General features: G+C 43.6%; 1 protein-coding gene across 1 annotated transcript; it reads left to right on the plus strand.

Annotated features, from left to right (window-relative positions):
• Positions 1 to 528: 528 nt before the first annotated feature.
• On the plus strand, positions 529 to 16,573 carry LOC146562175 (glutathione hydrolase 5 proenzyme-like). Its single transcript, XM_085293692.1, has 12 exons — positions 529 to 745; positions 1,135 to 1,262; positions 1,352 to 1,447; positions 2,219 to 2,405; positions 2,488 to 2,648; positions 2,877 to 3,023; positions 3,258 to 3,388; positions 4,683 to 4,867; positions 5,713 to 5,804; positions 13,536 to 13,642; positions 13,789 to 13,899; positions 13,992 to 16,573. Exons 1-12 carry the CDS (start codon positions 579 to 581, stop codon positions 14,136 to 14,138), a joined length of 1,659 nt encoding a protein of 552 aa, XP_085149818.1. The 5' UTR covers positions 529 to 578; the 3' UTR covers positions 14,139 to 16,573.
• The last annotated feature ends 173 nt before the right edge of the window (positions 16,574 to 16,746 follow it).

The raw sequence follows: 16,746 nt of genomic DNA on the forward strand, positions 1-16,746 counted from the left end.
CGTTAAAACGAAAGCTGGACACCGTACAATCATTCTTGGCTCCACCACAGGGAAATCTACAGCTGTGCACTCTCCTTTCTAAACGAGCCTCACTTGTAGAACAAGCACAACAACATATAGTAACATGATATGACACTGTTACCTGCGACTTCTTCCTGAATATCATTGTGACAGGCCCTGGCTGGTTTATGTAAAAGGCAGACATTTGCTTAAACACTTGTGAAGATATCACACAAAAAGCAGCTTCCAGACTAAAAGAAGACCCCCCCCCCTCCCATGAAACCTCATATTCTTGACGATTTAAGCTGTAATGTTTTTGTGCATCTCCAGCAAATCCCAGAATGCTGCACTATTTTTTTTAATAAGCATGTTTTATCGAGCTACTCGACTCTATCAACTCTATGATTTCTCTGCGCAAAGTTCTGAGACTGGATCAGCAGCTGGTTTCTTTCCTGTCCTCCTCTCCGCGCGCTTATCGCGGTGGGTGGAGCCAAGCACGTCCCAATTTATTCATCAGGTTGTAAAATTTTAGAGAAGTAGTCGGTCAGATGAAGTGGTGACACAGAGAAACAACAGCCATGGCGAGGTCTAAGGCGAGAGTGTACACTTGTTGCGCACTGATACTACTCTGCTTGGTTGCTATAATTGTGTGTATTGCTGTACTTGCGAGACGCAAATGCCCAACTGGCACTTTCTGGAAAGCTGCAGTGGCCGCAGACTCAGGGAGATGTTCAGAGATCGGACGGTGAGTGACATTTGAAACTTTTCAACCAAACTGCTCTCTTTACTATGTTCCAACTAAGGCAAAATATGCTGGTTTCTTAACCAAAGTTTGGCAAACACTAAAACATTTTGGGGATCTTAACCCGGATAATCATCATCACGGAAGTGGAGGATTATGGTGTTTCTCTATTTACGAGGCAGCTCCTCACCCAAGTAATGAGTTCATGAGTTCAATGAGCACGCTTCAGTATGCGATTGCATAACCATGTAACATTTCATAAGAGTGGAAATTGGAGGTGATTTGCAAAACAGCGGTCTATGCAAAACATAAACATTTCCCTACTTTTAAGGCGCACTCGACAACGAAAATAGGAACGCAAAGTGATGAAGGACATTCTTCTGTTCATTTAGGGACATTCTTCAGAAAGGCGGCTCGCCAGTAGATGGCGCCATTGCTGCGCTGCTGTGCACCTCAATCATGAATCCACAGAGTGCTGGTATCGGAGGGGGGTCCATATTCACAATTATGGACGTCTCTGGTAACAAGACACCCTCACTCCCCTTATTCTAATGCAGCGCTTCAGGCCTGCCGGAAAGGATCAAGTTATAATGTCTCATCTTTTCAAAGGTAAAGTGAAAATCATCAATTCCAGAGAGACCGCCCCTGCAAACTTGAACCCTGACCTGCTTAAGTCATGTAACAGCACTATTCAAGTAAAAAAAGGTAGGCTGCTTTTCTTTTATAAGACTTCTGCATCAGTTTTTTATTCCCCTGCGTCTTTTGTAGGCTGTCTTTCTTGTTTTAATCTTCCATGTGTCATGCCCAATTACCGGCTTGAGAAGCTCCACATTGAGTAATGAATTTACAAGCTCAGGGCTCAAAGTTTAAAGACTTCTGTTTGGTGGTTTGTCATGACATAAGCAGCAGATCCTGTCAGACCATTCTGCAGATATATTTTCTTTGACAGGGATGACTTCAAGTAGCTGCGGTTACATACCCAAGGCACTGCAAGATCACACGTGCTAGAACAGCAAAGTGATTAATCTTCTATTCAGTTTAGTGTTAATGTAGGCGGACATAAATGGAAAGTAAAGTATGTAAATTATATTGTGTAAACATTATTAAACCAGGAAAACTGTAGACATGTAAAAACAAATAGTCAAATAGAAACATGGGGTGGCTGTAGCTCAGGTAGTAGAGCGGGTCACCTACTAACCGGAAGGTTGTTTCGATCCCAGTCTGCTCCAGTCTGCATGCCAAATATCCTTGGGCAAGATGCTAACCCCAGGTTGCTCTCTGATGCATCCATCGAGAAGCTCGACGGATGCATGTCAGTTAGATAGAACTAAAAACCTAGCAAAGTGATTGGGTGAATGAACAAGTTGTATAAAATACTTTGAGTGCTCAGATAGAGTAGAGAAGCGCTACATATGGATGATAAAGGAGTTACAGTAAACTCAAAACATGAGTAAATGTATGTGTTACTGTGATCAGATAGCAGATGGATTGGGGTTCCTGGGGAAATTCGAGGTTATGCAGAGGCACATCAGCTTTATGGGAAGTTGCCGTGGGCCGACCTCTTTCAGCCGACCATCAAACTGGCCAGGGAAGGATTCCCTCTTCCTTACGTCCAAAGTCTATACCTCCCAACCATCAATACAAGCAGCACCCAGTCACTGCGGTATGAAATATGTCGACAATGTGAGTTCAAAAATATGAGGAGCAAGCAATCAATGTTTTATCTCCCTGTCTTTGTCTTTTAGGAAACTATATTCAGACGAGAACGGAAACCTTCTTAAAGCCGGTGATACTGTGAAATTTGAGAAACTGGCTGACACTTTGGAGATGATCGCAAATGAGGGACCAGATGTGTTTTACAGCGGAACAATAGCGAAGGATTTAATCAGTGACATACAGAAAGAAGGTATTGTCAGACAGGTTTTATCCTGCTCTCTTTTCTGACCATTTTCTATGTCTGCCAGGCACAATGATCTAATTACAAACGAACAAATCAATTGGCTCTGTGAATCTCTGCCATGATCCCTCATAGGCTACACTGTGGGCTGTCTGGATCCATTAAAAGTTTTGATTATGAGATGCACTGTGTTCAGTTGTGCTTAGCAGAACCATTTATTTCAATGTTTTTGCTCAGGAGGAACACTCACACTGCAGGACTTGGCCTCATATAAAGTTACAGTGACTGATGCGTGGGCTGTTCCTTTGGGAGAGTACCAGATGTACTTCCCTCCGCCCCCTGCCGGAGGAATCATCCTCAGCTTCATCCTCAACATCATGAAAGGTTCCTGTTAGACACTGACTGCAGAGATTCTGATCATCTATACTTCGAAATCACTATGTGATGCTTTTGGATCATTTTATTTTTTGAGCTGAGCTGTTCAAATTATTGCATTTATTGGTTGTTGCATATGGTGTTTTTTGCATGGAAGAAACAGGTCCTATCAAATCTTTACAAGTGTGATACAGTGAGAATATATTTTTAAATAAAAGAAATAACAATTGTTTATATTTTCAGGATATAAAATGAACTCAGAACTTAAGACGACTGATGAAAAAATATTATATTATCATCGTTATATTGAAGCTTTCAAATTTTCCAATGGATTAAAGAAACATATCCGAGATCCAAAGTTCCACTCAAATAAAGTAAGTATCTGAAAATACCAACAAGAAGATTCAGGCATTAGGTTTCTCCAACAAGTACAAAGTCATGTTTTACCAAAACTAATTTCACTCAGTAACAGGCAAATCAGTTTATAACTTTTATGTAATGTGTGTTTTGTTTTTTGGTTTTTTTTCTGGATGTTTGGTTGATATTCTGTCTCCGTTAAAACAAAAGTACCATAAATTAGAGACATTTCTTTGTAAACTTACAAATTAATCAGGGGATCAAGTAATTATTTCCCCTTCACTGTACAGTAATGTGAAAAAGAACTTGCAGGACCTTTGCTGTACAGTCTTGTAGAAAACTAAGTACATCCCATGATTCAGTGGTGTGTTGAACCACTTTTAGCAACACTATCTTAAAACAATCATTTTCTATACGGCTTTATCAGTCTCTCACATTACTGTGGAGGAATCTGGCCCTCTCTAGGGTCTGGATCATGACTGAACATTTGCAAAACTGAACGTTTGCAAATAAATGTCTGCCTTTTACATGCTTCACAAGGTACCAAAGCCCAAACCGTCCCTCCTCCACTACTGTGCTTGACAGTTCGTTATGAGGTGTTTGTGATGATATGCTGTGTGGGTAGTGAAAAAGGAAGAGATACAGGCAGTGAAAATGAGCTTCCTCTGAAGGGTGACTGTGCTTAGCCTCTGAGTTAGGATGAGGAGCTCAGGAGGGGCTCAGAGTACAGCCACTACTCCTCAAGTTGAGGTGGTTTGGAGAAGAGGCCTTCTTCTGTCAACCCTTCTAAACAAGCCATTAGTGTTAGTCTTTCCTCGCTGTACTGTGAGTTTAGAGGTTTTCTCTAGTTTATATCAATTTCTTTGAGCAATGCACACTTTGACTTTAGGGTAAATTTACAGCAATTTCCAGTCGTGGGAAGATTGTAGCATTGTGTTAAAGCAATGGAACACTCTAGACTAGCAAACGTCTTCTTTTATACATGTATGTGTGCTCACTCTTACATCTGATCAAGTGCATTTGATTAACAGCATCAGGCTGCTACTTACCCTCTTAATTCTTATGGAAGCAGTAAGGGTGTACTTAGTTTTTCACATTACTGCATAGAGTGCTTTCTCCCATAAATCTTTCATTTCAACATGATAATTCTGACAGGCAGTGTAATGTTTGAAATAAATAAGTAACAAATAAGAGTTTTAAAAGCAGATGAACTCAAATCCCTTTTAGATTTGGCTCTAATTTGTTGTTTGTCTTGATATTCCTGTATTTTCTGTAATGCGTTTGTTTTTTTGCCATCTGTACTTCTAACAGATGGCAAAGAATTTCACAGAGGGTAGCTTTGCAGACAACATACGGATCTTGATCAGCAGCGACAAGACTCACGATCTCCAGTATTACGGCATCACTCCGTATCTGGAGAGCATGGGTACCACACATGTGTCTGTGCTGACTGAAGATGGATCCGCTGTGTCTGTCACCAGCAGCATCAACCACATGTCAGTGTCTGGATGAATCTGTTTCACTGTTATGCTGGACTTATGCTGGGCTTACACTGTGCGATTTTTGGCCCATTTTGAGCCGATTTTTGAGTCGTGCGACCGTTTTGACGATCGGCCCGATTTTGGCCTTCATCGTGCATCGTATAGTATACGTGGGGTAACGAGACGCGATTAACACCTCACGACCAGCTCCAGATCATCAATCGCTTGGTCGTGAGGGTGTCACTGCAGTTTGTCACACTGCGCACGCGCAAACACAAATGTCAGCGAAAAAGACGGCGCAGCACGGCAGTGCAGCGTGTGATCTGGACACAAGCGATGGAGGCACAACTTGTAGAACTTTGGAAAGCTCATCCGAGCCTTTTCGATGTGGCCTCACAAAATTATCACGACCACAACAACCGTGAAAATAGTTGGATCTACACTGCTGCTCAATCACAGCTGCCTGATCAATGTTTTTCATTAGCAATTTAGCAAAGTTGATGGTGGTGGTGTGCGTGTCTGTGTGAGTGAAAGACAGAGAGGGAGAGCGAGCGATAGAATTTCTGTTATAACCTTCGTTTTATGTACGCACAGTGTGAGCACTCAGGTCGCATCAGAGCATCGGGCCGTATAGTGTGAGACCCTGCATCGTGACCTATGAACTTTTAATCGCGCGACTGAAAAAAATCGCACATAAGCAGCTATCAAAAATGTGTCTTCCTTTGAAACTGAAAGATTAAAAAGGTTTAAGAGATTATTTTTAGAAGCTGCTTTGTACAATGGCTGTACTGCAGAATGAGTTTGTGTTGTCTGCGTCACAGGGTGTAGATCTAGTTGATTTAATGTTGTTTTCTTTACAGATTTGGCTCCAAAGTCTTCTCTCCAAGTACTGGAATCATCCTCAACAACCAGTTGTATGACTTCTGTAGAAGAGCTGAAAGTATCTCTACAGGTAAAGGATCAGCACGATCCATTTTACATTTAATATTTATGAAACTCAAGCAATCACGGGAGAGCATTAGGCAGAAGAGGTGGCACAGTGAGGATTCTTTCAATGGCTTTTTACTAATGGCACAAAGAGTTTATTTTTTTAGTGGTAACTGTTATTTTCCCTTTCAGCAGTGGGATTAATGAAACACTGCCTCATTGTTAGACAAATCTTGTGAGACCAGTTTTAAACTGGAGCAACGGGAGACTCAGGAGCTTGATACAAAAAACCCTCCAAAACGTTATCATACCTTACATCAAGATAAACAAGATAAACTAAGTAAACACATCTTGTTGTGACCTATTATTATCTCACAGTTCTGAAATCATTTTCCTGACACAACATATTTTTCTTTTATGTAATTATGTCAAAGATTCAGAAGAGGCTGCCGTAACATTAAGACACATATTCCTCAAAATCAGGTAATGTCAGTGCCAGCCAGCTGCTCATCTAGGTCACTGGGACAGTTTGGGACCCAAAGGAGAGACTTCACACTTATGATGTAGTTACATAAATACAGAGAAATTTCCACAGTTCCAAAACAATTAGTAAGGTTGCAACTTACTTGTCACGGTCCGGGGCAGCGGCCGTGTGAAGAGTGGAAGGAGGACTCAAATGCAGCACTTATTCAGATGTGAAGGGTGATTTATTAACAATACCAGACATAAAGTGGAGATGGCAAACAGAACTAAGGACGAACTAAACTGGGATAAACTACACAGAGGAGTGGCAAACCTGAACATGAAGGGAGAACAGCAGGGAGAGCACGCAGGGGATTTCACAAGGTATGAATACAGACGACGCGACGAGGAGCAGAGGAAAACACACACTATAAGTACACAGAGAGATACTGGGAAATCACACACAGGTGGGAGACACAGCTGGACCTGGTTAACCTGACGAGACAGGGGAACACTGACACCAGGGACCAATAGAGGGAGCACAAACCCAAAACCCAGTATCTAAAATCCCAAACACAAACCATCCCAAAACAGCCATGAATAATAATGAAAGTAATAACAATAAAGAACACAAACACAAAGTCACCGAGTCATGGTCGCAGGACCATGACAGTACCCCCCCCTCAAGGGCTGGCCCCTGACAGCCACAGAAACACACCACCAGACCCGGGCGGGTGGCAGGGGGCCCAGGACGGAGGGACCGGGCCATGACCAAAACGAAGGCCCCAGAGTCCCAAACAAACGTTCACAAAACCCACAGGGGAGCCGAGTCCGAAACACAGTTCAGGCGGCCGGCCACGAAGAAGGCAACGGCGGCCGCTCAGGCGATGGCGGTCCAGGGGCCGGCCGTGCGGAAGGCAACGGCGGCCGCTCAGGCGATGGCGGTCCGGGGGCCGGCTGTGCGGAAGGCAACGGCGGCCGCTCAGGCGATGGCGCCCGGCCAGTAGCCTAGCCAGCGGTCTAGAAAACGGCCGTTTAGCTCCAGACCCAAACGAGGCTGGGCCAGGCGAGGCTGAAGGCACGGAAGCCGGGGCCGCAGCGGGCGAAGATGCTGAAGACGCTGCTGCAGGCGATGGTGCGGATGCTGAAGACGCTGCTGCAGGCGAAGATGCAGACACGAAGGCTGGACCAGACGAGGATGCAGACACGAAGGCTGGACCAGACGAGGATGCAGACACGAAGGCTGGACCAGGCGAGGCTGATGAGGATGCTGAAGCGGAGGCTGGACCAGGCGCAGTGGGTGAAGATGAGGATGCTGTGGCCGAGGATGCGGGCACGAAGGCTGGACCAGACGAGGATGCAGACACAAAGGCTGGACCAGGCGATGCTGAAGCAGAAGCCGAAGCTGGACCAGGCGATGCTGAAGCAGAAGCCGAAGCCGGACCAGGCGTGGATGAAGCTGGAGATGAAACCGGGCCAGGCGTGGATGAAACCGGGCCAGGCGTGGATGAAACCGGGCCAGGCGATGAAGAAGCTGTAGCTGAAGCCGGGCCGGGCGAGGACGAAGCTGTAGCTGAAGCTGGGCCAGGTGAGGATGAAGCTGGACCAGAATCAGGCGAGGCTGAAGCCGAGGATGAAGCCGGACCAGGCGTGGATGAAACCGGGCCAGGCGTGGATGAAACCGGGCCAGGCGAGGATGAAGCAGGACCAGGCGATGATGAAGCTGTAGCCGAAGCTGGGTCAGGCGAAGCTGACGCTGAAGCTGAAGCTGGGCCAGGTGAGGATGAAGCTGGACCAGAACCAGGCGAGGCTGAAGCTTCAGGCTGAGGCGTGGCAGTAGCAGGTGGTAGCGCTGCAGGTGATGGTACTGCAGGAGGCGGCGCTGCAGCCACAGGTGGAGAAGCAGCCACAGGTGGAGAAGCAGCCACAGGTGGCCGGACGGGATCCTCGGGCCCCCCAGCCGACGTGGCAGTCAGTGTGGCATGAGGCTGGACGGGCTCCTCGGGCCCCCCAGCAGGCGAAGCAGGAGGCTGGACGGGCTCCTCGGGCCCCCCAGCAGGCGAAGCAGGAGGCTGGACGGGCTCCTCGGGCCCCCCAGCGAAAACAGCTGCAGAACCAGTGGGCACCGGGGCCCCCGGCACACATGAAACAAAACCAGTAGGCACGTGGGCCTCTGGCACACATGAAACAAAACCAGTAGGCACGTGGGCCTCTGGCACACATGAAACAAAACCAGTAGGCACGTGGGCCTCTGGCACATATGAGACAAAACCAGTAGGCACGTGGGCCTCTGGCACATATGAAACAAAACCAGTAGGCACGTGGGCCTCTGGCACGTATGAAACAAAACCAGTAGGCACGTGGGCCTCCGGCACACATAAGGAGGGCTGCAGCTGCGCAGAGCACTGACCCTGCTCAGGCAGTGACAGCCCGGTGCAGTTCACAGCTGGCATCTTGGCCTCCAGGGGTCCAGAGTAAGCTGAGGGCAGTAACCCAGCCTCTGGGGAAGCCCCGGAGTGAGCAATAGTCTCTAATGTAGCCAGCTTTTGAGGAACAGGTCCGTAGTGAAACAGTTTGTCTCCCTGCTCAGAAACAGCGGTGGAAAAACAGTGTGAAAATTGTGGCTTAAGGGAGGCTAATGGTTGAGCTACAGACTGGGAAGCTTGTGGCTGGACACAGAACTGAGCCGGAGAATGGCAATAAAGTCCTGGCTCAGACAGACACAGTCTGTCAGTTTTGCAGCGGGTTTGTACACGCCCACTTGGGAAGGATCCGTTACCACGAAGGTAGGTAAGCGATCCATACAGTCTCCCATCCCGCTCTGAATAGCCCCAGAAAACAAAGTCCCGGAAACTGGGGAAAGCAATGCATCCCGCTCACTCACCGCATCGGGCTGCTCGAAAGTGAATGCAGATGGGGGGAGAAGTCCAAGGTCCAAAAGAAGAAACTCCTGCTCCCACGAACGAAGCGAGCCCAGAAGCCATGGGAGACCGGTCACCAGACGCTGTAGCTGCCTCTCTATAGCGCGCTGGGACGTGCCACCCGGGTTTTCCAGCCACAGGTCGATGAGCTCCTGTGTGGCATCGATGAGCGTCTCCCGTAGCTCCCTGGACGGATTAAGCGCTGCTGGGTCCATCTTGTGGTCACGTCGTACTGTCACGGTCCGGGGCAGCGGCCGTGTGAAGAGTGGAAAGGAGGACTCAGATGCAGCACTTATTCAGATGTGAAGGGTGATTTATTAACAATACCAGACATAAAGTGGAGATGGCAAACAGAACTAAGGACGAACTAAACTGGGATAAACTACACAGAGGAGTGGCAAACCTGAACATGAAGGGAGACCAGCAGGGAGAGCACGCAGGGGATTTCACAAGGTATGAATACAGACGACGCGACGAGGAGCAGAGGAAAACACACACTATAAGTACACAGAGAGACACTGGGAAATCACACACAGGTGGGAGACACAGCTGGACCTGGTTAACCTGACGAGACAGGGGAACACTGACACCAGGGACCAATAGAGGGAGCACAAACCCAAAACCCAGTATCTAAAATCCCAAACACAAACCATCCCAAAACAGCCATGAATAATAATAAAAGTAATAACAATAAAGAACACAAACACAAAGTCACCGAGTCATGGTCGCAGGACCATGACATTACTATAATGATTATAGCATATTTATGTATATACAGTGGGGCAAAAAAGTATTTAGTCAGCCACCGATTGTGCAAGTTCTCCCACTTAAAATGATGACAGAGGTCAGTAATTTGCACCAGAGGTACACTTCAACTGTGAGAGACAGAATGTGAAAAAAAAAATCCAGGAATTCACATGGCAGGATTTGTAAAGAATTTATTCGTAAATTAGGGTGGAAAATAAGTATTTGGTCACCTCAAACAAGGAAAATCTCTGGCTCTCACAGACCTGTAACGTCTTCTGTAAGAAGCTTTTCTGTCCCCCACTCATTACCTGTATGAATGGCACCTGTTTGAACTGATCATCTGTATAAAAGACACCTGTCCACAGCCTCAAACAGTCAGACTCCAAACTCCGCCATGGCCAAGACCAAAGAGCTTTCGAAGGACACCAGGAAAAGTATTGTAGACCTGCACCAGACTGGGAAGAGTGAATCTACAATAGGCAAGCAGCTTGGTGTGAAAAAATCAACTGTGGGAGCAATCATCAGAAAATGGAAGACATACAAGACCACTGATAATCTCCCTCGATCTGGGGCTCCACGCAAGATCTCATCCCGTGGGGTCAAAATGATCATGAGAACGGTGAGCAAAGATCCCAGAACCACACGGGGGGACCTGGTGAATGACCTGCAGAGAGCTGGGACCAAAGTAACAAAGGTCACCATCAGTAACACACTACAACGGCAGGGAATCAAATCCCGCAGTGCCAGACGTGTTCCGCTGCTGAAGCCAGTGCATGTCCAGGCCCGTCTGAAGTTTGCCAGAGAGCACATGGATGATACAGCAGAGGATTGGGAGAATGTCATGTGGTCAGATGAAACCAAAGTAGAACTTTTTGGTATAAACTCAACTCGTCGTGTTTGGAGGAAGAAGAATAGTGAGTTGCATCCCAAGAACACCATACCTACTGTGAAGCATGGGGGTGGAAACATCATGCTATGGGGCTGTTTTTCTGCCAAGGGGACAGGACGACTGATCCGTGTTAAGGACAGAATGAATGGGGCCATGTATCGTGAGATTTTGAGCCAAAACCTCCTTCCATCAGTGAGAACTTTGAAGATGAAACGAGGCTGGGTCTTGCAACATGACAATGATCCAAAACACACCGCCCGGGCAACAAAGGAGTGGCTCCGTAAGAAGCATTTGAAAGTCCTGGAGTGGCCTAGCCAGTCTCCAGACCTCAACCCCATAGAAAATCTGTGGCGGGAGTTGAAAGTCCGTGTTGCTCGGCGACAGCCCCAAAACATCACTGCTCTCGAGAAGATCTGCATGGAGGAATGGGCCAAAATACCAGCTACTGTGTGTGCAAACCTGGTAAAGACCTATAGTAAACGTTTGACCTCTGTTATTGCCAACAAAGGTTATGTTACAAAGTATTGAGTTGTATTTTTGTTATTGACCAAATACTTATTTTCCACCCTGATTTACGAATAAATTCTTTACAAATCCTACCATGTGGATTCATGGATTTTTTTTTCACATTCTGTCTCTCACAGTTGAAGTGTACCTCTGGTGCAAATTACTGACCTCTGTCATCGTTTTAAGTGGGGGAACTTGCACAATCGGTGGCTGACTAAATACTTTTTTGCCCCACTGTATGTCTGTATGTACCCTATCACCTCCTTAACCGGTGGACTAATCTGAACAAAACTTTGCACAAACATCGTCACACATACAGCGATTATTAATATTATTAATACAGCAATTTTTATGTTTTTTTTCCATCATTCCTCTGCGAATGCGACGTTATGTTCTCCATTTTTTTTGTTTCACATGTCACGTTCAGTGTACCCCACCTATACCTAACTTAAAGGTGACCAACATTTGCATCTGTGTATTGTTTAAGTCACCACTAAATACAGAATGGTGTTTTTGCTAGTAATTGTAATAGAGATTTAGCCAACTTCAAATAGTCTACATACCAAGCTGTCCAAGGTTAGAAATAATCTGTTTACTTAGCGGCACATTTTATGCGTTTGTGGTTGGGCATTTGAATAAATCATTTTCTATTTGGATATTATTATTGGTCCAGACATATTCGAAATTTCTTTCTATATTTCTGTACAAACACGTGTGAGTACTTAGCTACACTGGCACTTTTCTGTCGATGTATCATATGTTGATGTAACTGAGGTATTTATATACCTGATAAAAATGCATATTTAATATTAGCATGTTAGGTTGTGAGCATGTTGGCATTTTAGCATTTAGCTAAAATTAGCATGCTATTGTTAGCTAAATGCTAAAAGCTCTTCTGTACCAAAGCAGGGATTCATGGCTACGGCTGTATTCTAGAGCTAGTTAATATGAAGCTTTAGCACCTTTTACACCTTTAGGAGCTGTGGATATCTATGGGGCGCCGTTTGTAAAGTGAAACATGCTGAAATTAACGGCAACATTTTTCCACATTTAGCTCAAAACCTTACAAAAACGTATTTTTTTGAGTAATTTTTTACAACATTTAGTAAAATATTTGTAACTTTTCATCAAATGTTAAATATTAAATCTAAATGTTAAATATTAAATCTAAATATTATATTTAAATCTAAATGTTAAATGTTAAATCTAAATGTTAAATGTTAAATCTAAATATTATATTTAAATCTAAATGTTAAATGTTAAATCTAAATCTAAATGTTAAATCTAAATGCTAAATGTTAAATGTTAAACCTAAATGTTTAGGCTAATATGCAAATTAATTGTACGGATCAATGGAAATACCAAAATAAAAGCTTCCCGAAAACCTCCGGTGCAAAATTGTCTGTTCTCCTCCACACTTCTCCCCGCTTCACTTCTTGCCTACGAGCATGTCCAGCGATTTTGCTGGACATGTGCTGCAGCGATTGTGAAGTGGAGACTGCAGCTGCTAAGAGTGCACTACTGCTAAACCTTTGGATGGCCGACAAAACGGATCTTCCGATGTTGTCAGCTAAATCGCCGGACGTGCTTTCTCATGGTCGGGTTATGGCTGAATTCCAGTGGAATGACGGTCCCGCCATAATAGACGTTCCAGCCATGTGTTCCAGCCCTAAACCTAACCTTATCCCTAACTATAACCTTATTCCTAACCTTTACTAGCAGTTAAATGACGTAAAATAGTGTTTTCCAAATCGATTTTTAGAAAATGAACAACATGTGTAGATTGAGTCCAAACGGTTCTCATGTGCTCTCCTTTTTCCGATGCCGTAATTTAGGAACGTGTTGGGTACCCGAAAGCATAAAATGTTGACAATTTGTCACCTAGCGAAAATTATTACGCTTTGGGAGTGAGAACGTGTCTGACCACTACCAGCAGACTTTTGCACCGGAGGTTTTTGGAAAGCTTTTATTTTGGTGAAAGGAGCTTGCAAAGAAAAGCGTCTGGACTTCTTTAAGTTGCTTGAAGACGAGGATGCCAATGTGAACATTGATGTCTGATGTCAGATGCTGAACAAAAGTAAACGGCACATGTCAGGGTTGAATAAATGCCCTTCACCCTCTGCTTCACATCATTCAGAAGCAATCATTTTGTGATCATTTTTCTCCTAACAGTGATGAGTGTGGATTGTAGTTTTGTGCTGTCACTCAAGGCTTTTGTTGTATTTCTCAGGAGAGCAGCCTCCCTCCTCTATGGCTCCAGTTGTGCTGAAGTCTCAGTCGAAGACACTGGTGATTGGATCGACTGGTGGGAATATGATCACTACTGGAATGGCCTCGGTACGTGTCCAGGAGATAAAATGATGCAAACCCTCTTTGGTGTTAGAGTAAACATTGTAGTCAGAGGCATTTTCACCCTAATCCATTCTTTAATCATCACTTTCCCATCTGAAAGACTGCAATGTATTCTACTATTTCTCTTCAAGGCGCTCATAAACCACCTTTGGTTTGGAAAGAGCCTTAAGGACGCAATTAATACTCCAGTTGTTTATGTCGACTCTGAAAATGCAGTAAAGTTTGAACCCAACTTTGAAAAGGTACGTGTAAATATTCAGTGTATTTAAATGATAGCACAATAAGAAATTCTGCTTTTGTTCTATCTGAATCTCTTCTCCTCTTTGTACTTCAGGATGTAATTGAGGCTCTTAAGAAAAAGGGACACAATCATCAACCAGCAACACGTTTCTACAATGTAGTTAACGCTGTGGAAAAGGAAGACAGCTGTATCTCTGCATGGTCTGATGAAAGGAAAAAAGGCAAAGCAGCTGGTTACTGAGGCCAAAAGCCAGGGATGTTAGTTTAATAGCATAGCTTTAAGGTTATACAAATTCTTGCAGCCACAAAACCACAAAATCTGTAGCAGATGGTGTCTGTCCTGCTGGAAAATCATTGAACAAGATGCTGATTATCTGTCTTCTTCAGCTGAGTACCTACAGAAGCATGTAGCAGTTGAACTCGTGGCCTCTAGACACAACTGACTCTAACAGTAACATGATGGATTTTGCTGCACAAGAAGAAGCAACAGCCTTATCTGTGACTGTGCCTGACCCCCCCCCTTTCACTCTTCTGCTTATTTGTACACATTTTACCATCTGGTACTTCTGCCATTTCTCTCTTCTCTGGCATTTCTTTCAGGTTTTCTGTAGTAAAAGCAACAGATACATATGTAAGGTACATGATACTACACTCGTGTTTCAGGCATGTGCATAATAAAACTGAGTTTAATGATAAAATAATTCAATGTTCAAATCATAAAGCCAAAAGAGTACAAAGAAAACAAATACATCATAAAAACTGAAAAAAATGTTATTATATTTTATAAATTATTGGGGATATATTGATATTGAATTTCATTATCTAAATTTTTATCAGCCAATTTAGGATAATAGTTGGTCTGATATTTAACAGCCAAATCTTTCTCTTAAATGTTGATTTCACAATCATGCAAATATTCAAAAAATATTCTTTGTTTGATGCCAAAATTTGGACATGAATAGACTGAATAAAAAAAAAAACAATCATTCACATAGACTGCAGATAAAAGAAGTGAAAGAAGCACATAGTTTAAAATTACTTAAACCTGCGTTTTTTCTAAGCGTCGTGCCAGCTAGAGACAGTTGTATAGAAATCTGTGGGAAAACGGCTCGATTGTGGTGGATTTATAGGCTCAGTTCTTGCTTTTAAGTCTTATAGATTACATGTTTTGTAAACTATGCTTCACATGATTGTTCAGATGGATGAAACAAAAAAAATGGTGACAGGCATAAGACATTAGAAATAGAACACTACAAAGTAGTGGGTAACTTCACAGTGCCCGTGTCCCACTTGTATATTCAAGCTTTGTAAAACTCACAATTAAAACTTAATAGGCTAAACCAAATAACACTGGTGCGATTGTCATTGTCAGCTTCACAAAATCTAGAGGCAACAGACTATAGAGATTAATTCATAATGTTGTCTTAAATTGAGATATTCGTCCATTTGGTCGCAGGGTGTGTGGCATCAGTTTAACCTCCTAGGACATGGCATCCACATCAGTGGACATCACATTTTGGTTTGTCTAGACCAACATACTAAATTTTGCTCTACAAGGGCCTGATATCCACTTACGAGGACATTATACTGCCACTGTTCTATCGAAATTTAGATAGAATGTCATCTTATGTGGATCTCATTTTTCTCAGAAACAAAAATCAGGAAAAAAAAAATCAGGTAATTTTTTTACATTCATCAGGTCCCAAAAGCCCAAATAACAAAGAGAAATGAAAAATGCATGCCATGAAAGAGTTTAGGTCTTAGGAGGTTAAAATTCTTTAAAAAAATGAAATACTAAATATTTTTTGCTTCTTAACTTTAGTTTTTTTTTTTCTTTTGGATCAGAGGTTCTTATGTCTGACATATAAATAGCTGTTCATGCATAGCATTTTTACCCTTTGCACATGAGCTGCTTTGTCACTGTTATTTTATGTACATATATCAAATGAAAATTTTGCATTTGTGCAAAACATATTCCCTGTGTGTATAATAGTAATGGATACATCTTCAAAGTTGCTCATTTTTATAATAAATGGTTGAATGGTCAGTACTTTAAATTTCACCTTAAAATGTTATAGATGCATTGAAAATCTGGTTTCTATTTTTTTTTTTGTAAAACCAAAATGATTAAAAAATGAATATACAGTTGAAAATAAAGTAAACAAAAGGAAAAAATAAATTCTGGTCGCAGTCGATGTTTGACAGCCGGGCAGTAATGGCTTTTTTGTGGATGTACCAATGTGCCCTTCTGCTGTTGGTCTCTCCCTCCAACCTGAGGTCACTGTTATTGATGTGTGCCCCGTAATGTAGTCTGTGCAGCCTGTCTATGTTGTTTCTCATAGATCAGTTTGAAATTTTTTGTGGGGGACATTGTAGCAGTTGGAACAAGATAATCCGATCAAACGTTGACTCATACATTCAGCAGAGACGTTTGCTGAGCGAAAGTTTGACGCACTTTCCAGTGAACACCTACAGCACGCAATCAATTCTCACAGCAACACAGATAAAATGTTATTTTACTCATAATACAGGAAAATAAATCAATCCTGAAGGGAAAAGGTCAGATGATAAGATCCTGGTGTTTTTTAGGGTGGGCTGCTTTGCCCCGTCACATGGTATTTGGACCTCGGGGGGTGTGACAGTCACACTGTGCCCTGACCTTATAGGAGCCACCTGCTGCAAATGTCACATTACCATGTCTGGCAGCAGGAACAAAAGGTTGCCAGGAGAGGATCATGGGTAGGGCCTCATGCGATGACCACCCTGCTTTTCCCTGGCAAACAGTGGCAGTTCAGGCATTTCACTGACAGCTCACAGCAGCGCAGATGATCTGCTGGCTGGGAAACAAG

This window comes from Mchenga conophoros, linkage group LG12, assembly GCF_057382185.1.
Source record: "Mchenga conophoros isolate Kocher_MC1m ecotype Shallow Benthic linkage group LG12, M_conophoros_male_GT1.1, whole genome shotgun sequence".
Lineage (NCBI taxonomy): Eukaryota > Metazoa > Chordata > Actinopteri > Cichliformes > Cichlidae > Mchenga > Mchenga conophoros.